General features: G+C 42.0%; 1 protein-coding gene across 2 annotated transcripts in view; it reads left to right on the top strand.

Annotated features, from left to right (window-relative positions):
• uvrag (UV radiation resistance associated gene) overlaps window positions 1–25,127 on the top strand; it is a 131,784-nt gene that overhangs the window by 42,138 nt on the left and 64,519 nt on the right. For both annotated transcript variants that reach the window (XM_080013706.1, XM_080013705.1), the window contains exons 8-11: window positions 574–700; window positions 15,600–15,684; window positions 18,424–18,511; window positions 21,833–21,893. In XM_080013706.1, the coding sequence (XP_079869832.1) occupies window positions 574–700; window positions 15,600–15,684; window positions 18,424–18,511; window positions 21,833–21,893 (361 nt within the window). The remainder of the gene's footprint in view (window positions 1–573; window positions 701–15,599; window positions 15,685–18,423; window positions 18,512–21,832; window positions 21,894–25,127) is intronic.

Here is a 25,127-nt window from a genome sequence, read left to right as displayed (position 1 = left end):
GTCCTGTTCTACATTGAACAACATGCTGCGTTCTTGTCATATGTAAACAGCTTCAATTTAACCCTGTAGAGCCCAAATATAGAAGAAAAAAAACGAGCAAACACCTTTTTCACCTTTCAGATGTTGTGAGAAGCCTCTGGTGCATATGTGAGAAGTGCTGTCCCCATGTAATGTCTCAGGTGCACATGCTATTTTGACTACCAAACCCACCCAGATATTTAGAATTGCTACACCGACATATCAAGCTCAAAATCAAATTTGATCAATGTATTCCACAATACATTGATCAACAACACAAAACATATTTAAGGCATTTTACTTTCTTTAATCTTGACAAATCTTTTGTAATTCTTTTAGAATTTTGCAACTGTGAACCTTACAGGATTGCCCCTGTTTTTAATTAGTAAAGGTGAACTGTCATTATTGACAGCAATGCTCAATTGATGTGACACAGAATGGCCTAGGATGGCTTGAAGGAGTTCATTCATTATTGAAATACCTTTTTTGTGGTTGACATTTTTCTGTTTTCTCTGTTTTCATTCTCTCCCTGTCTCTATCGCTCCATCTCTGCAGAAGAAGGAGAGGGAGTGCATGCAGCTACGTATCGGCGTGCTACGTAGCGAGCTGGAGCGACAGAGGAAGGCGTTGGTCCGAGAAACCGACCTGCGGCAGAAGGAGCGAGGGCAGCTGCTCAAAAAAGGTAGAAAACGTGGTTAGAATATGGCACTTGACACAGCAGCTCTGCTTCAGAAAACATATCCCGCTGAGTGGAAGTCAATGAAAAAAGAACACAGTTCTTGCTAGAAAAACACATGTTTTCCACAAGACTTGGGTCTCAATAGACAAGTTCACTTCTAATGGGTGTCTTGGTTGAAACTTTTAGGAATTATTGTTGCGAGAAGACATTAGGGCTTAAATAACAGTATATTTGGGGGTGTAGTTGCTGTAATCGACAGTCTTCCTCGTGCCGACTAAAGCAACTGTATTAATGTGTCATTCAGTTGAATTCTACGTATTTTATTTTATTCACTCTAGCCCAGCCCTTTATGTCCAGAGCAGGGGTTCCCAACCTCCTAAATCAATCATGATTACAACTCCCCTTCCAAGTCCCCCCCCCTATTTAAAAGATGCGTGACTTGTTTTTCCATGTGTCTCATTCGTGGTTGGTGGTCGATTCTTATGTCTGAATTAGTTATATTTTCGGGATTTTTAGAGCATACAATGCATTATAACAAAATAGTCATCGTCATGGATTTTGTTACAGTTTATATTATTAATAGTTGAACTTGCATGGATTTTTGGCGTTTTGACCCCCTGTTGCGGTCGAGCACCCCGGATTGAAAAACACTGGTCCAGGGGCATCTAGGTTTTAGAATGAGGTGCTCCACCAATAAAAAACATACACTACTCACAAAAAGTTAGGGGTATTTGGCTTTCAGGTGAAATTGATGGAAAATGTAAAACGTTCACGCTACAGTAATTTTATATCATGAAAGTAGGGCATTTAAGTAGAAGCATGCAATGGTGATTTCCTCATCTCAAACAATTTATTGAAACAAAAGCCAACAACAGTGGTGGGTTTACCACAACAAAAAATGTCAATGTCTCAATAACTTGTCATGTGCCCTTGAGCATCAATTACAGCTTGACAACGACGTCTCATGCTGTTCACAAGTCGACTTATTGTCTGCTGAGGCCTGGCCCCCCACTCTTCTTGAAGGCGGCCCTCAGGTCATTGAGGTTCTGGGGTACAGAGTTACGAGCCTCTACACGGCGACTCAGCTGATCCCATAGGTTTTCTATGGGATTCAGGTCTGGAGAAAGTGCAGGCCACTCCATTTGAGGTACCCCAGTCTCCAGCAGCCGTTCCCTAATAATGCGACCTCGATGAGCTGCAGCATTGTCGTCCATGAAGATGAAATGAGGCCTGTGTTGTTCATGCAGGGGCACAATGACTGGATTAATGATGTTATTCAGGTAGTATGGGCTTGTCACTGTACCATTCACAAAGTGTAGGGCAGTTCTGTATTGACTAGACACACCTGCCCACACTGTAACACCACCACCACCAAAGGCTCGTCTGGTGACAAAGGTGGCTGATGCGTAGCGCTCTCCTTGACGTCTCCAACATCGTTGGCGGGCATCATTGATGCTCAACGTGAATCGACTTTCTTCAGAGAACAGCACTGAGGCCACTGGTCCCTCAGCCAGCGTAAAGCAAGATGAGGTGCCTGTGCCTGGTGGTGTGGTCAGGTGCCCTTGCAGGTCGTCTAGCACGCAGACCACGCTGATGTCAACGGTTTTGAATGGTCTGACGTGACACTTGGGTGCCTCTCACCTCCCTTAAATGTGCCTGGAGTTGAGTGGCATCATCATCCGGTTCCGCAGGGCACTGATCACAATGAAGCGCTCATCAGTGTGGGATGTGGCCAAAGGACGTCCACTTCTCTGCCTTTCTGTGACTCTTCCAGTCTCTCTGTATCTCTGTTGCAAGCTGCTGATGACACTCTGTGACACTCTAAGCTCAGTGGCCACTTCCCTCTGAGAACATCCTGTTTGAAGCCTCGCAGTGGCGAGGTACTGTTGATCAGTTGTTAGGTGTCGTCTTGGTCTCATGATGTTAAAATGTGAACAGCATGATGAAGAGGACTGTTTAAATACCAATTCTAATTGAACCAGGAAATGTATTGGTCGATTCATGGATCAAACACCTGTTGTGAATTTTGCCGTTCGGCTCCTTGTTGGAGAACAGCAAGTTGTGCAAAAAGTACTGAAACACTGAACAGTTGGACATGTGCTTCAAAAGTTTAGAGAAGGTCAAATTAAGTTCACCTGTAAAGATTATAGTGCATTTTAGGTTCATCCTGAAATTTCACCAGAAAGCCGAATATCCCTAACTTTTTGTGTGTAGTGTATGTAGATTTACAGCATTAGTTTTGAAGCTGGAGGCATTAATCAAGCTGTGACCTGGGAACCTTACTGTACGTTTTTGTGTTTGGGACTATCCAGATGGCCTTCTCCCTTTCCAAAAGACATTCGCTATGCAACAAGGGCCTCCAGAAAATCCAAATAGCTTGCTCACTCTCCCAACGAGCCTTTCCCTATGCACCAAGGGTCCCCAAAAACTCTCAATGGCTTCCTCCCTTTCCCAGCTATTTCCTGTTTTTCTAGCAACAAGGCCTCCAAAAATCCAAATGGCTTCCTCCCATTCCCAATGAGCCTTTCCCTGACAACAAGGGCCTCCAAATGTCACTGAAACAATTACACAAGTCTTCCACATTAACTTAAACTGCAGGGTGAGGTCAAGCTCCACCTCACGACAATATACATCTTCCACAAGCCCGATAGCATCTATTCTATCTATTTGTGACCCACTGCAACTTTAGGTACATTTGGTAGTTCTTGACATTTTTCGCAGAATTAAAAAGTGAAGAAATCTGAGCTTCAAAACAAGGTGTCACTTGTGCAAATCAAGCAAATATCTTTTTAAGCTATGACTTGGGTTAATGACAAGGGTGTGGCAAACTGTGATTCTGAGATAATCACCTTCAAAGTTTTTCCCACACTTAGCTTTATTCAGCCAGCTCCCAGAATGCAAATGGTTGGAGCAACACAGCCTGGCTACTTGTCACATGGCTACTTAACATCCTGCTGAATGGGTAATTGACATCCTGCTGAATGGGGCAATCTCTGCATTGTTCTAGTATTTTGATGGAATGTTGAACAGTGTCATCAACACACATCTTTTGTTTTTTTAAAAAGGCTTTTATTTAACAGTAAAAATATACATGTTTTATAAACGTGGAATTATTTAGGAGTTTAAAAGTGCGGACAACACATCAATGTAGAGTATCAATAATATGAGTATATCACTCATCTCCTTCTATCACCCTCGATGTATCATTAAATATATAATTGTGCGTATGCCAAATATCTTCAAAGTTCTTGGAGTTATTTTGTGGGCTAACCCCAACCCTACCCTAGCTACACTCTGAGAACCTGTTTGAGGCCTCTTTGCATTTTATTTTCGCCCCGGCTGCATTTGCAGGTAAACTTGAGAATCTTGTCCATTACTACTTGTTCATAATCTCCATCACCAACCTCAATGGACTTCATCACGTAATCAATTTCCTCTGTTGTAACAACAGCGGGCGCATCGTCGGTCTCTTCCAGTGGTTGTTGAAAATATTCTGTTTCATCGCTGCATTCAGGTTGAAATCCACTGTTTGAAATGTCCTCCAAGTCCGGGATAACGCCGGTATCAGATTTAGCGTCACTGTCGGAGAACTGACTATCATCACGGAAAATGAAGTCCAGTACGCTCTGCTTACACTGACTTGGATCCATCGCACTGGTCAGATTAAGGTTGCGAAATGATTTAGATACGCCACCAATTTCTCCTAATCCATAACAACACAGAGATTAAAGTTTTCACAGCCAAGTGAAACCGAAGGATCCTCGTCTTGTCTACGGAAGTGATGTCAGCATGACTTTTTCGGTGATTTACATTGGTATATATGCTCCTTCCACAAGGATGTCTCTGTGTTTGTGTGTTTGTGTGTGTGTGTGTGTGTGTGTGTGTGTGTGTGTAAAAGTTGTACGATAAAAAGGTTAAACTCTTTAAAAACGGTTTCACATTGTGACTTCACATCACATGGAATATAGAGGAATGATCTTCACCTGGACGGTCGCTTTAAAGGAAACAATCGATCACCGTTGTTCAGTGCTTTTCAGTGTCTCCGTAAGGGAACTTGTGTTTCCCCATGTCATCTGATGGGAATATTTTATTCCACAGTTTAACATTTTTCTACTATTTATAAATCAAACGCAGTTTTGAAAATACGTGGAGAGATAAAAAAAAACTCACAAAGGAACACAAATCTGGAAAAATCTAAGTTTCCTTCTAGAAAGGTTTTTTCCAACTTATTTGGCTGCTCCTGGCGATATTAGAAATGCGTGAGATAGTGGGTTTTGCTGCAGTGGGTCACATTTGTTCTTCAAATGTTTTTTAAGAACAAATAGACTGCCAGCAAAAATTTCACAAAATTGCAGACCAAAGTCATTTTAAGAGTCACTAAAAGCACCGCTGTGTTCAACGAAAGCTGAACAATTAACCCCGTTCTTCAATCTTTAATGACTTTTTTTTAGGACCAGAGACAAACACGGTGTGTTTATCTAAAAGCAAGTTTTTTTTTTTTTTTTTTAAGAGACCTGAAACTGATTGATCAGCACTGCCAGTTTGGCCAAAGGGCAGGGCACCCATGGCAGGCCATCAACCACCGTGCTGGGCTCTGTTAATGATTGGCAGGAAAGCTTGTGCACGCACTCACACACACATATATAAGCACATAAACACATTCTAAGGGAAAAGGAGAACCAAAGGGGGGGTTCGCGGCAAAGTTTTTCCTTTTGTTTCCGGATCCTGACAAATGGCCCTTAATCTTCCGCCTCTTTACCTGTCACCAGTCAGTCTGCAGCCAAAAGAACCCCCTGCCCTCCAGTTTACATCCCATTCATGGACAGGTGCTTATTAGAAAACACCAGACAGAAAAGTACCTTCGGCTAGTTCAAGAAGCCAGAGGTATTCGTGGTTAAATGGGGCGGCTAAAGCTAAAATGATGGCATATTGAGTTCTTTTTTTTTTTTTTTTTTTTTTTTTTTTTTTTTTTTTTTTCTCTTATTTTTCCCATGAGGCTCATAGCTCATGGCCGCCAACTTCTGCTCTGTTTCTCCATCACTGTGTTACTCCTGCAGTTTATAGAACCGCACCTGTAGGTCTGTTTTTTTAATGCCTGGGAACGAATTAGGAATTAATTATTCTGCTGCAGACTGATGTATGGGCAGAAATATGTGTCACTAGAAACTGAATTTGAATAATTTGTTTGAATGTGAATTGCTCAACTTGAATTTTTGCATCAAAAACGGAAATTTAAATCACATAATTTGAATTTGTATTGTTCCACTTGAATAATTGCTTTGAAAAACTGAATGTGAAGAGCGTCATTGTGTACTGTATTTGATCCTCACTGAAAATGTATTCAGTTCTCACAACTCAAATTCAGCTCTCGTAATTCAAATTCAGTTCTTGCAATTCAATTTCAGTTTACTGAGACACAGTTTGGGTCGTTGAGGTAGAGCAATCGAGTGCAGATTCACAGATCTCCTTTTCACGCGCTGTAACGGCTGTAGAGCTCAACAGTGACCGCCCACTTTTAGAACAGAAGTGAATTTCCCATTCATTCAGTCCATTGACGTTTCAGAAAATCCTTCTACAAAGATTTTTAAGCCTGGAACCAAGCCAACCAACTACAAGATGAATCATAACCATAAAACATTTCATTCTGAGCAAATAAAAAAATTGTTCCAAAACGGTAAAAAGACAAATATAATGTGCTGGGCGATCAAACGATAACGATAATTATCGCAATATTTTCTTTTTCTATGTCAGAATAAGATATACTCGATAATTTCCACGGGTGTGCACAGGTTTGTTCATTAAAAAGCGTTGCGCAATTGGCAACGGAAAAGCCAGTCCATTTGGACGATCTAAAGCTGAACTTTCACCTCCAGCCAATTATGTTTGTCGATATAGAGTGAAGCCCCGCCCCCCTCCCTCGTCGGTAGGTTGTGCTTGTTAACACACCGGCAGCAGAGACAGAGTTGCAGCGTCCAGAAAGCAACTCGAAGACAGAGAAAGATGATACTGCATCTTCTGTGATATATGATGATATCTGATATCCTCGTTATCGTTGACAAAAGAGGGTCACATACATAGTTTGGCATCCTATTGAATATTTAAGTTCCAACCCAAAGCAGATGGTAAATATCAATTGTAGTGTAAAATAAGTAGATGAGGTGTGCCAATGAAGACGGGCAACACTACACACTTGATTATTTAGTTTGAATTAGGCCTTCTTGCCATATTTGTTTTGATTTTATCTAAATTTTCCTTAAGTTAAATGTTAATTAAAGCGGCTGCACTTGTTACTTCTTGTTCACGTCCTTCTTACATTACGAGTGCTCTATATTTTATTGTGATTTTAAAAAAATTTCCAAGGCAAAAAAGGTTGAGGCATTTGGCATAATTCATATCGAATGTGAGTGATTTACACTCCCGGAGTTGCAAAAGCTTTGACAGAAAACAATTGTGAGAATCCCATTCACAACTCCCCAAGCACCGATGACTCGGCCCAATTACGCAAGTCACGCGGTGGCAGGCTTTGCGTCGTTTCTGTCGGACGGCCCAGAATCGGCACGAGCACATTAAGCCGAGTATGGGACGAGTAGGAGCCTTGCATGGGCCAAGTATTAGACCCAAGCGCCACCAGAATAAAACTTTTTAATAAACTTTTTTTTATTCTTGAAAAAAAACATTTGGATTTTGAGCTTGGATTCTTCCTTCACCCTTATATGTCAATTTGGACAAAGCTATAGGTTAAGAATAATTTGATTCAAATGTATTATTTTAATATTATAATATTATATATTATAGTAATATTATCTATAGAGCCCCTTGATGTATAAATATATATATTTACACAAATGGCTGTTTATTGTAACTTTATGATAGTATTCAACTATGTTTCCTTATATCAAAACCCAATATGTTCATTAAAAACCATAATAAATTAGCAGACATTGACTTATATAAAGACTTGTCAATTTTATTGTTTCGTCAAAGCATTCTCTCAGATTTAGATTCTGTGCGCTGATGGCTCCCGCTGTCCTGTGGCGGATCAGTCTGTCTGCTTCTCCGCTTTCTCCCTCTGTCTCTGTCTGAGGCTAGCTGCATCCACCTCTTCACATACGCCTCCATCTCCTCATCAGGGGCATGTGCATGTCGACGCCGCACGGCACCTTTGAAACAAGAGGCAAAAATAAATGATTACAAGTTATTGGTAGCCCTTATGAGTTTAGACTTGTGTGTACATTTGTTTCAGGTATGGACTTTATATGTTGTCTCCCTCTGTACAGTGTAATACCAAGGGAATAGTTCCTTAACAGTACGACATGTCGAAGCAGCTCCCTGAAAGATTGTCTCAGCCCAAAGAGCAACTGCTTCACACATTAAAACACATTCAATTCCTTCTTCCCCATGCGGTAGCCCTTAAAGAAAAAATTCTGAGGATTATGCCTTTAAGGGGTTCAAATGGCTGTTTCCCATTTGCCCCTTTCCGGTTCATCCTCATGGCTAGGTCACTAGTCATGGGTTTCGCAAGGATTCTCCAGACGGCATCTTTTATGGTCATTCCTCCACATACAGGCAAGAGATGGGATCTGATCTGATCTGATCAAGACAATACAGTTGTATGTAATCAAGACCGTAATGGTAAGAATACAATTTAATGATTAAATTATGTTATTTTTACAGAAAAAAAAACCCATGAGAATAGTACAGATTCCTCAAATGACACCCCTTAGTTGGAAAACATTTCGGAAATCCTCTGAGGTCCTTCCTGTTCTCAAAATAAATTATATTTAATAATGGTAGTTCTAACTTCCTTTCCTCTTCTTGTAAGCCGGGCGGTCATCCCCCTCCTCTTCCGTCTGCAGATCTGATTGGACGACAGCCATTGGCTGCTTACATCGAGCTTAGCCGTACATGTCTGTACGGTACCATTTGCGTGTTTACGGATACTGAGATTTACAGTTATTTTTGAGATTGATGCTAAAAAATAACACATGAGAAGGCTACCTTACATGCATTGCACCTGCCATGAACTTCATATGAATTCCATGTGGCTTGAGGAATCTTTCCTCCCTTAACTGCCTTTGTGTAACGCTCCTTAGGGTGAGGGGCCAGTAGCACATGCCAGCACGGACCCAAATGCAGGAACAGCCATCGGTCTCCTTGTTCCCATTGGAAATTAAGTGTCATGATAAGAAATGTAATTTATTTTAAAACACACTTTATAAAATACCGTTACTGTTGACAAAATATGTTGCAGATATGTTGCAATGTACAGTATGTTTCAGATTTATGAAACAAAACCCTTTTTACAACTTTATTTTAACCACATACACAGTTAAGTAGAGTCGGAATAATAAAGTCGGAATAAAAAAAAAAAATCTAAATACATTGTGAGAATACAGCGCAAACACGTCTCATCCCATATGAGAGGAGGGGAGAGAGACAGAGAGGCGGAGGGAAACAGAGAGAGCGGAAGAGAGAGAGATGAATACCCACTGTATTCTTACAGTGTATTTTGACTTTAATCTTGTTTGATTTTAAAGTCGAGTTATTCTCGAAACAGGAGTATTTTTTGGGATTTGGGTCAATAAAGGACGCCATTTTGGAAATCATGAGAGCAAGGGTGGGCGAAACAATCGAGGAAATAGCAGTATTTTTTTATGTGGTAAATACCATGTTGTACTAGAACGCAAGATATTGGAAAACCAAATAGCTTCATTCCACTGGATTGGTGGGGAAACTGTGAAAAGAAAGCATTATGTTCCGTCTGTATTCTGATACAACATGCTGGCTCACACAACAACAACATAAAATAGTCCCTTGAGCTGAGGACGGTCAACAACCATAGAACAACAAAGCAAGGAGTTGTACTGACGTTTGCAGGGTTTGATCAGTCTCCCTTTGTTGAAATAAGAAGGCTCCTTTGTCGAGCTTTGGAAGACTTTGTGTGTATTAGTTGAGAGCCGGTTTACTCTCACCTCGGGGCGTGTCCACCATCTGACCAACAGGTCTATTGGTCAATGCCAGGTGAGTAGGGCGGTGCCCCGGCCCTTCCCCCCACTCAATCCGCCTTGACGAACCTGGGAAAGTCTAAATCAGCGTCACGTGACGTTGAATGGCCGATTCCAATGGGGAGCTGATAGTCCAGTGACCATCTCACGGCCAGCTGGATGTTTTGAAGATCTAATACAGCTGATATTTTTTGTGCCCGCAACAGCCGCGGCCGGAGGCATTGTGTTTTTGGGTTGTCCGTCCGTCTGTCAGTACGTCCGTCCGTCAGTGCGTCCTTGTGAACGCAATATCTCAGGAGCGACCTTGAGGGAATTGCCTCAAATTTGGCAGAAACGTCCGCTTGGACTCAAGGATGATCTGATTTGATTTTGTTGGTTAGAGGTCAAGCTCACTGTGACCTCACAAAACACGCGTTTTTGGCTGAGCTCGTCATTGCACCATGTGACAAAGCTCTCTATCAGTCCTCTGTAGAAAGAAAATCGGAGACAGCATGTTTCTCACTCAATTATTCACTAGAATCCAACATGTCAATATAGTGATAACTTCCATTTTGCCAAAACATACACTTAATACCTTTTATTAAATTCTGGGCAGTCATGGATGTGAACTGCAATTTCATTGTTTGGCGGAGGCACACAGCTGCGATGCGGTAATTCTAGTTTTTCTCGTAAGAGTAGTTTTCTAATAATTACTGCTTTTCCGTATGTTTTTGTTAAAGTTAACTAAATTAACTAAAGGATGAAACCTTGTCTCAGAAAACTGAAAAAAATATATTCTATATTTATCCTATGTTTATTTAGCTGATAAAGACACTATGTGCAGTATGTGCTCCTCTATATGATGTTTCCATTGTTTGGTGGCGGAGTCTGCCGACCATCGGATCGATAAACATTTTCAACTTTCTTTCTTCATTTTTAGAATGGCTCTTAACATCCATGTGAGGTCGGTTTTAGCCGAGGTTGACTCCATCTTTCAGGTCAACTCTATGAATGTATTAATGAATATAGAGACAATTTAAACATGGAGGATAGAAATCAATTAAGGGAAAATGGCATTCATTCATTCACATAAAACTTACGACCGGTACAGTCCTTCAAAAGGTTTTGAGGGACGTGGGGGTGGTGAGCGGTACCTCTCAACCGTTGGTCTCAATCAGGACGCCGGCAGCTGCGGCGGCCATGTTGAAGGACGTAGCGGAGTAGTGAGCCCCTAATGATGATGGCTTCAGCATGAGACCTTTTCTCCGAGGTGACAAATACCCCTCGCCCCCACCACCGCATTCTCCAAAAAGCAACCCCCTACCTCCCCCGCTCCTCAACTGACATTTATAGGACGGGGACACGGCGGGTGAGAATAACGCCCGTTTATTAAGCACAATAAACACCCCTGACGCACTTGATTTATGCTGTCTGGGTTAAAGAGGTGTGTGTGTGTGTGTGTGTGTGTGTGTGTGTGTGTGTGTGTGTGTGTGTGTGTGTGTGTGTGTGTGTGTGTGTGTGTGTGTGTGTGTGTGTGTGTGTGTGTGTGTGTGTGTGTTTCCTCAGTCTAACGAACTCGATCCAAAAAAACCAAACCCATTAATTCCCCAACTGTGAGGAGAGACACTTATAACATACTCATTATAAATAAATGCGATAACGTTTCGGATGAAATGAAATCCCGAGCCGAACAAAACAAAAGCAGCATTCACGGATGCTGCTCTTCGTCTTCCGCTTTCATCGGGGGGAGGGTTATACGTCTTTGAAACACACGTTGCGTTACACCCGTTGCGGGAGCGTCTGTGTAATTAGGCGAGCTCTCCTCAAATTTACAGTCCTCTACAAAGAGGAGAAAAGGCAGTAAATCAGCGGCGTCCTGCAGGTGGTGGTTAAGCTGTCGTCGGGATCCAAACCCGCCGCTCGCCTTGTTTTTGTAACATTCCTCCTTCCAAAATGTGAAAGGTGGCCAAGCAGGGCTACACACACACACACACACACACACACACACACACACACACACACACACACACACACACACACACACACACACACACACACACACACACACACACATAGACACACACACCCATAGACACACACACGTGCATGTGGACACACACGCACACCTGCAGAAACTGTACTGTATGTTTGGGTTTTCTGGCACGTTTGTTTTGAGAGGAGTGAGTTTCCTGAGAATAGCGGGCGATAAGAGAGCGATCTCCTATAGAGGGGTGGGAAAAGCTACTTCCTGTTTGGGGACAGATTTTTAAGTACATACAGTATGTCAAAGTGTACCATGGACTATTAAAGAAAATATTCTTAAATAAGCATATACTATTAAAGTGGAAATCCATCGGCTGGTCCGTGTTGGGTGGGTCACACTGTAGTTCCCAGAATTCCATTCCAAACTGAAACGCTTTTTACTTTTTCCCATGTCAGGGTTAAACCTCGTCTTCGCTCTGAGACGGCCACTTTGTTTTCTTTGCCTTCTTATGGTTGAGCATTGTTGGCAGGAAAGGAACGACGCCACAAGCAACGGAACCCGCACATCGAGGAGCACACGCAGAACACCGATACAGCGAGATGGCTGTTTCCTATAAAGTCCCAACTAAATAGATAATGTGCAAATGTCAAATATGGAATTTGTTGAGAAAATAATCTTTCGGATTACCACTTTAACGTTTTTCGAGGTATTTCTTGGATAGGGGAAGATAATTGATATCGAGTGAAAGGAAATGTCATCGTGAACGGCCTGACCAAACTGTGGCGTAACGCTAGCACAGTATTTACTGCAGGCGTCTGGCCGATGCCTCGACGCTGGAACTGGAACGGGGGCAGAGCGGATGGATGAGATGAAAGAATGAGACGGGATGGGTGGGGCGGAACTAAGCATTGCTTAAAGCAGTTTTTATCTTAAAATAACAGCTTCAAAATACATTTTGGTGTTACACTGACATGTAATATGGAGAATGACACCTCTTTCATGGCATGAAATCGCCTCGACGTTCTTCTAACCCCGGTAAAACTATGACCGTTTTTCATTAATCCAATTCATATTGATCAAACTCGAACGGCAAGATGTCTGAAACGTCGCGGTTCTATCGAGACCTCAACGGCACAACGGTGCGTGCTGCCGTTGTTGTTGTGTTTCAGATACTTTTAGCCCAAAAAAAAGCCAGAGCAATAACAAAACCCTGCAGGCTGCACCCCTAATAATAATAATAATAATAATAATATTGGCAAATGTGTGGCGCTGCCAGTACACTTAATGTTGCTGGGAAATAACTAAGTACTTTGCTTCTGGACTTCAAATATCTGTTAAGTATTCAGTTACTGAAACTTTTCAAAAATAATATAATTTTTTCTACACTTCCCTTTGCTTTAGTTAAAAAAAGATAGGATTTATATTTGTAAGTTAGTATGGCACCACCTTTACTCTTCTAGTAGTTGCTTCATAAAGTCCAGTAGCACTTTATTTATCAGGTAGTCTAGGTCCTGTTATGTCAGGGCACTGGATATGACAAGTACTTTTAAAACTTTTAGTACTTTAAGTGCAAATACTTGAGTACTTGCACTGTACAGTCGAAATATCAATGTGGCATTTTCACATTTTACTCGAGTCGTTTTGTGTCGGGAATTTTTCGAGGAGCTCTAAAACCCAAACCGTCTTCCTTCCAAATAATGCCCCGCTTTTTATTTTGTTTTATGTTGGTATTGGTGTTGAACCTGTGACCACCCTGAAGTTATTGTTTTCATCCCCGAGTCTGGCTGTGTGATTTACTGGTTCTATTCCCGGTGTCGGGTCGTCCGGGCCTCACGGCGTCTGATCCTTATCTCCCTCGTCTTCTTATTTATTTATTTGCTCCAGCTCTGTATTTACACAGTCGTGACAAATCCTGTAATCTTCTGCCGCACGCCGCTTGTTTTTCCTTTTTCTTTTTTGACGCTGTGTCAAAAAGGAAATGGATTTCAGGTTGGGTTTTTTATTTTTTTGTTTGTTTGTTTTTTTTGATCTGATCAAAAAGGGGGATATTTGATGTTCCTGAAGTTTAATAGGACGTGGCAGCGTCTCAAACACCGGCCCACCCACCAAAACAGAACACACCTGGTGATTCTCTCTCTCTCTCTCTCCCTCTCTTTTTCTCTCTTAAACTCATTAGACATTTTGGACACTTTTTGTATACTTGGGGCATTGAAGAAGTGTTTTGTTCAAGATGATTTCTTCTCCACTTTTAATTATTGTTATCATTAGTTGTCCAGCCTGCAGGGCTGGAACCCTATTGTTTTTGCTCAGATTTTTGTTAATAATTAATCTTCTTGGCATTTTTTGGGATAAAGGTATCTGGAACACAGCAACCGCAGTACGCACAGACATGGTTGAGATCTTGTTGGAACTTAGTTATTATTGAGTGAAACTTACCAGAAGTAAATTCTGTTAATTTACCAGAAGTAAAAGAACGTTGGAGGGATTTGATTAGTTTCAGGGCCGGGGCGCTTTGTGTCATCATTCACCTCGCCATCCACCTTTGGAGGATGGTGACTAATATTACGAAACTTGAAAAAGTCCAAAAAACAGAAAATGAAGGTGAATAACTGATTTATTACCTTTGTGAAAATGGCCTTGTTTTTGTAACAAAAACATAACAAATGTCACGCTGTCTTTATAAAAATGACCTTCCTAAAGATGGCCTTGTTTTTGGACTAAAACTATTTCATATCAGGCGATCATTATGAATATTTTAGGGCTGCCCTCTGAAAGCCGAATCAAATCATCAGTGGGAAACCTTTAAGTCGAGCAGCCGTTTGTTTTGGGTTTTTTTGTCAGTCAGTATGCATTACAATAACAGGATAAAACCGATGGAAGCTTACACAGGGATAACATTTTAATGATGAATCATAAATAAGGGAATCATAAATATATTTTTATGGGTATTAATCGTCCGTGTTCGGACACGGATGCCAAAACGTCTCTCCGTGTTCCCCAATGGCTGAGAGCAACAGCGAGAGCCGAGCCCCGTTCATCCAAATAAAACAACTAAAAACAGTGTGTGGATGGCACGACTCGTAGACTCGTGAAGATTATTTTCTGCGCATTACGCACGGAGAGGGGGTGATGGAGGAGGGAGTCACAGAGAAAGTGTCTCCATTACGCAGTTTCGTTCAGTACCCACATGTTCCATAGGGAGACGTAAGATAAAATAAGAACAGAATGTTTTGGCGCGCAAGATCGCGGGCACCCCATCACTGGTGCACGAATCGCTAGCGCGCGAATCGTATGTGCCGTCAGAGAGGGAGATTGGTGTGCAAAGTGCACCCCAATCGCTCCCTCTCCGTGCCTCCTAGCGCCCTCGGCCTATCTTGCCTATAGGAAGAGCTGAGTTGGCCCAGCCTGCTTCCACCCATAAACTGTTTCTCTGAATTTCAGAAGATTGGCCTTTTTTTTTTTTGTACGACAAAGATATTACCTGTCATGTGATCTTTATAAATACAGTGATGTTTTGTTGTTTTGACCAACTTTTCAAGAAAGCAATTATCGGACATGTGTTAAATTACCACTCCTCTCTATTTTGCTAAATAGAAAACACGTTTGACTCAAAAATGTTCAACTGGTTGAACATTTGAGATTGAAGAATTGGGAAATTTGGAATTGGTGTTGTTATAAAACGTGTACATGGAAATGTGTTTTATGGAACCTCGGAAAACTGTAATATCTACCTAACACAACTCAATTCGACCCCGTGTATTGCTGCCTGCAGCGATATTTATTACTTATATTATATATAAAAAACGAATTGGTTCCTTAACAGTAAATGTCTCATGAAATTCTAATTCTGGCTCTTTCTCTCCCTCTCCATCTCGCCCTCTCTCCGCCCTCTATCTCTATCCCTCCCTCTCTCTTCCCCCACTCTCTTCCCCAGAGGAGGCGTTCTCCGCTCAGCGCCAGCGTCTGGAGGAAGAGAGAGAATCTTTAACCAAGCTGCAGAAGGAATGCACCGCCAAGAGGTACGAAGCATCCTGTAATTAGCCATCGCTTTGTCTCTGTGCACGGACACACACGCATACACACACACCACACACACATACACACATCTCATAAAGCTTGTCCATGTGCTAGAAATTACCCAGGATCAATGCAATGTGCCAGTCGCTTATTTTCAACATCGAGAGCAGAGATTACAGACTTCCTCACACCTTCAGAGAGAAACAAAAATTTGAGGGCGGGAGGGACCGGCCTGACTGACTGACTGTGTGTGTGTGTGTGTGTGTGTGTGTGTGTGTGTGTGTGTGTGTGTGTGTGTGTGTGTGTGTGTGTGTGTGTGCGTGTGCGCGCGCACGGAGGCTTGGACTCCTTGGAACCCCCCGGAGAGGTTATGGCCTTTGTCAGTGTCGGAGAACCTGGCGGCCATGACGGTTCAGCTAGAGGAGGACAGCAGGGGGGCCGGGGGTTAAGCCGACGCACAGGAAATGAACACCGACACTGCATCTGCCCAATGTCTGCACTGTGGAATTTTCTATTTAGTTTTAGTTGGTTTTAGTTCTGGATGCTTTTTTTTAAAAACCTTTCTCAGAAAACTCCTATTTATGCAGGCAAAAGTCATTCTAAGCGGCAGCGATAATTTTTAGCCTCGTTGAACGTGGCGGCAAGATGTCGCCCTTAGTTGGAAATTACAACCGTAAGGTTGTGTTGGAGGAACTGGGTGTAAATGCCTTGCTCAATGGTTGTCTCTGCTGTGATTCCTCAGGGCGTTAACATTCAGTGCCCAGACCAGTGGTTCCCATAATCATTTTGAGAAAACGTTAGATTCCGTATTCATGTTTTCATCCAAATTTCAAGGGGATTTTCAATTTGGCACATTCCTATCCGTATTATTTCTGATAAATGACTCTTATTCATAAGGTGGATGTGTATTATTACATTATCAGGAGGCTTATACTATGATGGTGCCATAAAATAAAGAAAAGGGACAATTCGTTCATCAATCATCAGCTTGAATATCCCAATTTTATCAGACCTCATCCTCATGACCCCAAACGTTGTTTTTCTATTCTACCAGCTAATTAACTGAATCCAGTCCCCACTTTACATATAGAATGAAACCCAGCTCTACTAGGGTTCTAAGGACCCAAGTGGAACCTCTGCTCTGGGCATTTCCACCAGGCTAGGATTTCTGGAACCCAGCCCTACTTGAGCTGCTGAGGACCCAAGTGGAGCACTGTTTGTGGTATGGGGATGGTGTAGTTTGGGCAGCCACACCTGTCCTGTGTCTAGGTAATTGGGGCCCAGGATCAGTGTGGTTGCATACCTGTTGCTCGTTGGTTGGTCTAACGAACAACAGGTAAGACCCCCATCCCCATACACACTCAGGAGAGGCGCCCCTGTCATGACATGGTGTCTATCTGCTTCTGGGCTTATTCCATCTAGCCCACTCTCTACAATTAACTGTGTGTCTTAAACCCCGTTGTCTGTTTCTTTGCGCCGGAGGTCCCTGAAAACGGCCCTTGGGGTGGCGCGTGGTAGACAAATCTGTTGCTCTGGGCTTTTGTACCACGCTAGGGTTCTGTAACCAACGCCTTCCTGAGCCCCGTACACTGCAGTGAGTATTTAGAGGGACAATGTGTTTGAGTTCGGGAAAGGGATTTGTCGTGCCTTGAGAAGCCCGATTTGGAAAGACTCGAGAGGGAACGCGGGTTTCTGGGAAAGATCAGATCAAATGGTCAACACTCCCTAATCCCTGGTTTTGACTGTCACTCGTTAAAAGCAGCCGCAGACCAAGGACGGGTATAGATAAGGGACCAGCAAGACCACAAGTTAACAGCAGATAGGAAATCCTAGTGAGAGACGGGAAAGGGCAATCGCATTCAATAACTGTTTCCCCAATGAAACGCCTTTTCATCTCAGTAAACCACGAGTTAATCCATTTCCTCACCAGGACCAAAGGAGCAGTTTGAGTAATAAATGGGAAGCTGTCATGCCAACTCACGCAGCCATGTTGACTTCTAAGACTATATGGAGCTGTGCAAATTTGCGTTCTTAAGCCTTGCAGCTTATAATAATGTTCTTTCAATACAAATATTTGGGCAACATGTGGGAAAGTAAACCTCAAGGTTGTACAACAACAATAGCAGAGTCGTCTAAGGTTTTCCAGTGACAAGTGACTATTTTTTTGATGCCAACTTCTCGTTAAGATTTATGTTGGGGCTGAAAAATGACTTTTACTTCGGGCCAGTTGCAAAACATCTCCTTGAAGGCACTTCAGATATGAAGGGAGGAGGTCGGTGAACTAAAAGATGAAAATCAATGTTTCACAACAAGGAAACCAACAGTGGTGAGGCTCTCAAATAAGGTACATAGGTTAACAGGGTATGTTAACCTGCTTCTCACTTAACAGGTTAACCTACTTCTCGCCTGCAGATTAACAGGTTAACAAGATAATGTTAATAGTTTAACTTGGGGCTGAGTCTCTTATGTTGTAATGCAACAACTGCAACACCATCAAAGCCACATTCAGACCTAGGTTACATTCTCTAAGCATGTGACGAATCCACAAAAATCGATATTGTACATTCTGCCATAGGACGATACAATGCATGTATGCATAGGATCTGTGCTTCAATTTCTGAGACTGAAATATTTGAAGTTGTAGGTGCCAATCTACCGCTCCTTCCCCTCCCTCCTCTTCCCTCCCCCCTCCTGTCTATGGACCAGTCCACTCAGTGGGGTCTTGTCTGGTCTTTCCCCAGGGAGCAGTTCCTCAAGTCCAACGCCGACCTCACCTTCCGCTGTCGGAAGCTCCTGTCAGAGCTCTCCTTCATCTACCCCATCACCGTGGTGAGTGACCAGAAGGTTTTTGATCCAGCTCTTCAAATACCAATCTGACGCTAGATTGGTATTTGAAGAGTTGGATCGACCTCACATATAAAATAATCGACAGTCTAGGCAGAATCCAGGCAAAGTGATGAGGCTTTTTCCAGTTTATTGGAATTAACGCTGTTTAATGTCTCAATGTACTCTGAAATTAAAAAACAGAACAAATAAAGTACTAAGTACAAATACTTGAATTGATTTTTTAATCAAAAAATTTGTCTCATCAAAGTAGCCACCTTTTGCAGATACAACAGCCAAACACACTCGTGGCATTATTTTAATAATGGAAATCAATTGTTGTTGGTAAAGTTCTTCCCAACACTGACTGTTACAGAAGTTCCCACAAATGTGTGTTGCCCTTGTAGAGTTTCTTTGCTTTCACCCTTCTGTCCAGTTCATCCAAAACCAGCTCGATGGAGTTTAGGTCTGGAAACTGCTGGCTATTCCACGATATGAGTCCTACTGTCTTGCTCTGTTCTTCTAAAATAGTTGTGATATATTCTGGAGGTATGTTTGGGGTCATTATCTTGCTGAAAGATGAACCCCTCACCAACTAGGCGTAGACCAGAGGTTTAGGCAGGCAAGCCTCTTTTTCTTATCTTGCCATCTTAGCAATGGCTTTCTTACTGTCACTTGACCTGTCAAACCTGCAGCTCCAAGTCTTCTCTTCACAGTTGAAACTGAGACCGCTTACTTCGTCCAGTGTTAAGCTGCGCTTGAAGCTGTTGTCCTGTGAGGCACCTATCACGAAAGCTGTTGACTCTCAGAAACTTCTGATACTGTTGTGGCTTTGGGTTTCTCAGAGTTCCCTCCAGTTTTAAGTCCCTTTTGATGGTGTAGGAAACTGTACTCACTGACACCTTGGCTTTCTTTGCCATTTCTCGAAAGAAAAGATCGACACTTTAAAGGGTTATAATGGTCTGTCTGTCTTCCTTTGTTTATTGCCTTTTTCTTGCCATTATGATGGCAATATACTACTTCCTGCAGTGCAATATGGTCCAAATGATGCTTCAGAGGGTGTAATAACACAGTCTGTTCCAACACTGCTTTTATACAGACAGAGGGTTTGTAAGTAATCAACAAAAGTTGGGACTCCTGTAGGAATTGTTTGCATCAACTTTCAAGGCGTAATTTGGTTCCTTTGCTGCAGAACAACTGTAAATGGTTAACCTATTATTTGTTTCCTGAAAAAGGCCTTTTATTAGAACTGTAGAACATTAGCATTAGAACATTTTTCTTTCTTTTTTACTTCTGGCAGTTAACCGCTTACCTTTGTATCATTTCAGCTTATTCGCTGGACTGGAACTGCTTGAATTTCAATAAACACTGGTAAAAATGGGGGGGATCTAAAAAATTTGACCGGTAGTGTATACACTATATTTACACTGATCAGCCACAACATTAAAACCACTGACAGGTGAAGTGAATAACATTGATCATCTTGTTACAATGGCACCTGTCAAGGGGTGGGATATATTAGGCAGCAAGTGAACAGTCAGTTCTTGAAGTTGATGTGTTGGAAGCAGGAAAAATGGGCAAGCGTAAGGATCTGAGCCACTTTGACGTGGGCCAAATTGTGATGACTAGACGACTGGGTCAGAGCATCTCCAAAATGGCAGGTCAACCGGCCACAGTCAAGTGCGCCCAAGGCTCATTGACCCGTGTTGGGAGTGAAGTCTAGCCCATCTGATCTGATTCCACAGAAGAGCTGCTGTAGCACAAATTGGTGAAAAAGTTAATGCTGCAATGATGGAAAGGTGTCAGAACACACAGTGCATCACAGCTTGCTGCGTATGGTGCTGCGTAGCTGCAGACCGGTCAGAGTGTCCATGCTGACCCCTGTCCACCGCCAAAAGTGCCTACAATGGGCACATCAGCATCAGAATTAGATCATGGAGCAATGGAAGAAGGTGGCCTGGTCTGATAAATCATGATTTCTTCTACATCATGTGGATGGCCTGTTGCAGGTGTGTAGTTTATCTGGAGAAGAGATGGCACCAGGAGGCACTATGGGAAGAAGGAACGGCAGCAGAGGCAGTGTGATGCTCAGGGCAATGTTCTGCTGGGAAACCTTGGGTCCTGGCATTCATGTGGATGTTACTTTGACTCGTACCACCTTCCTAACATTGTTGTAGACCAAGTCCACCCCTTCATGGCAAAAGTATTCCCTGATGGCAGTGGCCTCTTTCAGCAGGATAATGCACCCTGCCACACTGCAAAAAATCTTCAGGAATAGTTTTAGGAACATAAAAAAGAGTTCAAGGTGTTGACTTGGCCTCCAAATTCCCAGATCTGAATCCGATGGAGCATCCATGGGATGTGCTGGAACAACAAGCCGATCCATAGGGGCCCCACCTCGCAACTTAGAGGACTTAAAGGATCTGCTGCTTACGCCTTGGTGCCAGATACCACAGAACACCCTCAGGGGTCTTACGGAGTCCATGCCTCAATCGGTCAGAGCTGTTTTGGTGGCACGAGGGGGAGCTACACAATATTAGGCAGGTCATTTCATGTTTTGCCTGATTTGTTTATTCTTTGTTTTTGGAATAACGTCCTGACTCTCTGTTCAAGTTTTGCTAACTCTGTTTTATGTTTCACTCTATGTTTCACTGTACAAAGAATCAGAATACCTAAAATGCTGACAGTGAGTGGTCGATACCAAACAGTGGTTTGAAGTGAAGGTGTCTACCCGAACAACACTATTGCTACACGGGATCTGCAGGGCATCAAAATGTCTGGTAACATTTGAAATGAATCATATGCTTGTCCCCTTGGGTGGGGGGAGCAATATTCAAAGATGTTTGAATGCATTTTATGATCAAAATGGATACAAATATTGTTTACTTTCTTAGAACCACAATAAAACTAAACTATAAGCTGTGCCCCAAGAAAACAACGAGGCAAACCCTTCAGTGGTCGGATAATACTTTGCTGAAACATCATTCAAAATATATTTTATTTAAGGGGGGCAGTGGCTCAACAGGTAGAGCTGGTCGTTTAGTAATCCGAATGTTGCCGGTTAGATTCCCAGCTCCTCCTGCTAGTATGCTGAAGTGTCCTTGAGCAATACACATAAACCCTAATTGCTCCTGATGGCTGCATCCATCGGTGTACGAATAATTGAAAGTCGCTTTGGACAAAAGCATGCTAAATGATGATGTAAATTCAGTTAATTTTTCTGATGCCTGCAGATGCTCTGTTAAATCCATAGACAATTTGGGTTATTTGAGGTTAATCCTTGTGTCTGTATGTCTCTATTATGAAATTTCACACCGAATTCCGCAGGCTAACCAGTCGGATTACGTCATCTGCGGAGTCAAGCTGCCGAACTCTGAGGACTTCCAAGGTAAATAACTGTATATCCTGTCTTCCTGATGTGCTATTATGATAAAGCACAATGAGCAAATGTTTTATCTCTGTCTACACACTCATGGCCAAACTGTGTATGCAGTAACAGGCAAAGCACATTGAATTTCACACCAGACAAAAGATTAAAAGTGAAAAATATCCAAACAGGTATTTCATCTCTCAATCTATTTCAAAATTAAGTGAAAAAATTGCAGTAGGTTTCACGCTGCAGCCATTCTGTCTAGGCACAGGGCCGGCCACCTACTTTGCATCGTGGGTATCTAACCACAATAAATACAAACCCATCCTCTTGTCTGTGAAACGTGAGATGAGTCAGCCCAGATGAAACGCTAATCTAAATACACTCCTATGACAAAGACTCTGTTTGACACTCTGGCCCTTGTGATCACCGGAGAACGAGCTGATGGGATATTTGTGTGTTAGGGTCAGATTAAGTACTCTGATAGGGTGGAAAAAAAAAGGCTTGAACATAGCAATTTCGCAACCTTTTTCTAAATGGAAGCCGAATCCAGTGGGCCCCTAAAGTGCTCCTCATCATCCAAGAATGCAAAAATTGCTTCCTGTGTATTTGAACTCCTTGGACCGGGTTGCAGTGGTCAAAATAAGGTTGGAAACCTTTTAGAAATGTTGGGGGCTTTCGGCATAAAGTTGCCTTCAATGTGTTTATACCTTCATCTTTGTACTTATAACTTGGGGTGCAATGGTTTACAAAACTCACAGTTCGAATTGTTTCGCGGTTTAGAGTCACGGATCGGATCATTTTTCAGATCACCAAAAAAAAAAAATGGAGAGCAATATATAATATACTTAGCTTTCCATTTATTCTGTAAAGCACTTAAAGTAAGGAACTTTTTCCCATGGTCTTTAATGAAAACAACATTAAAGAACATTGAATAAAATCTTAAAATATTCAATAATTAATGAATAATAAATAAATGAATGGTCATTCCAATAAGCAACCAGTGTCATGTTCATTTTCTCATGTTTATAACAAACAAAATTTCATGAAAATCAGTGCAGAATTACGTGAGTTACAGTGGATTTTGTAGAGAAGTCAATCTCTCGATACACATCGTATTTGTTTACTCGCGGATCTTGACCACTCCAATATGGCGGACGCACGGAGGCATAGCGGCGACATACAGTACAGCAGCTCATTCACATGTCGTAAAGTGGCAGCAACATAGCTCAACGTACCGTAAAGCAATCATTGCGCTTCATTATAAAACACAGCACGCATCTGTCTTGTCTATCTTTTTTTCACTGCAACTCCGTATCGAGATTTATGGAATTATTGCTTTAAAAGTAACAGTGGCACTAAAACTATTTCACAATGATTGTCAAATTTTGCAATTGATCCACGGTTCACATGGGTGCCAAACCGTGGGGGGCTATTTGTATGGATCACGGATCAACTACGTTCAGTTACACCACTACTTATAACAGCTCAAGACAACCTAACACACAACATCATCTTCACTTTTTCATTTCTGGCAGAAAAACTCATTCTTTGTTTGGGAAGAACATGTGAACTTCAAGGTTCATCTGGTTCTCGAGAGGGGTTAATTTGAGTCAGGTGTTTTGATCATTTGTATTAAACGCTCTGCATAAAGGATACAAAGTTGGGCTTTCGCAATGACCCTATGTCCAAATACTGATACTCCCTTGACGAAACAAGGGATCAGAAGTGAGCAGCATTGAAATGGGACAAATTAAAGCGTGGACTATCATTAAATTACAACCAATCGCAATTTCCACCAAAAGCCCAGACTCACATCTGCTAAAATCAGATCCGTTAAACAGTACTTGCACGGTTATAATCTGTTCTGTACAAACAGTAGCGCACAGATTTGTGAATGTATGCGTAATGGAATATTGGTCTCGTGTCCCAAATGTAACGTGGAATAGTTTCACATGGAAGTCCTTTCTATCTGCGCTTAAGTTCAGTGACGTCATGTAAAACAAAGATGCTTCCTGGTAAGGATGCGCAGATACGCATACCTGTAATCAGGTAGCTGTTCTGGGCTCATGTAGTCCTATTCGTAAAAATTCTCACGATGCCTCAACTCGATATCAGTGTACATAGTTGCATTGTGTTCCCATTTCATGGTTTCTTTTTTGCTCGCTGACTGTAGCAATTACTGGAAACAAAGTAAAAGGATTGTCTTACGCGCCACCGAAAAAACGATTTGCGGAGTTCGAAATATACGTTTTATAACTTTTCATAATTAAAGGAAAAGAATTGGTATAACGTGCAGAAGATATACTCAAAATAATCACAACGCTCATAGACAAAAAAAATACTCTCTCACTCCCCTCTCTCTCTTTCTACCAGCTGTCATGCAGGTGAACAAGTGATAAAACTATACGAATGTCCCTGCCCATATCCATATCACCTGTAAATAAATTCTTGAAAATAAGTAACACACTGTGCTCAAAATCAGCCATCTCAATAATATTATAATTGAAAATGTCAGCACTAGTAATGGTACTTGGTATCGGAAAGTGGTACTTGGTCCAAAAAAAAAAGGTATCTGTGCATTCCTACTTTCTTGTAAACGGAATCAGCATCATAATTGGGACTCAAACATCTGGATTGAGAGCTATACCGTTAACTCTTAAGGTTTTTGGTATGCAGCCTCAGAATCAGGTCTTCACTACACACTTGGTGATGGTTTATCATGCCTCGACCAATAGGAAACTTCAGAGGACCTTAGAGAAAGACCAAGAGATAGAGAACGTTGCAAAACAAATTTCTTGTGGCTCATCCAGCTCATTCTTAGTCGGATAGTTTACAATTGGATACCACTCTTGCCAGGACTGGTCATCAAACAAAATAAGATATGGTTATTATCCTGGAAGTCTTTAAGAGCCCCGGGGTCAGACATAAAGATAAGCTGGCCTCGGTTCATTTTAAGCCCCTTTCTCACATGAAATGAAAGCCTTCAATCCACTGGAAATGTTCCATATTGGAGTCATATATGGGGAAAGGGCCCGGTTTCGAGGTTCTATAAAAGACGTTTCGTAAATCTCCCCACTCTTGACTTGGTATCAGTTCCAGGCATATGCCGGTACGGCTGTGAATGGAAGTGTGTGTGTGAATGGAAGCAGTAACATTACCGTTGGGATGGAGCCGAATCCGAATACCGGCAAAGCACAAATAGTGGATTTTTACAAATATTTATTCTCTACAAATATTTCAAAAATTCTT

Source organism: Zeus faber, assembly GCF_960531495.2.
Source record: "Zeus faber genome assembly, chromosome: 14".
Lineage (NCBI taxonomy): Eukaryota > Metazoa > Chordata > Actinopteri > Zeiformes > Zeidae > Zeus > Zeus faber.
This window is presented reverse-complemented; position numbering and strand designations above follow the sequence as displayed.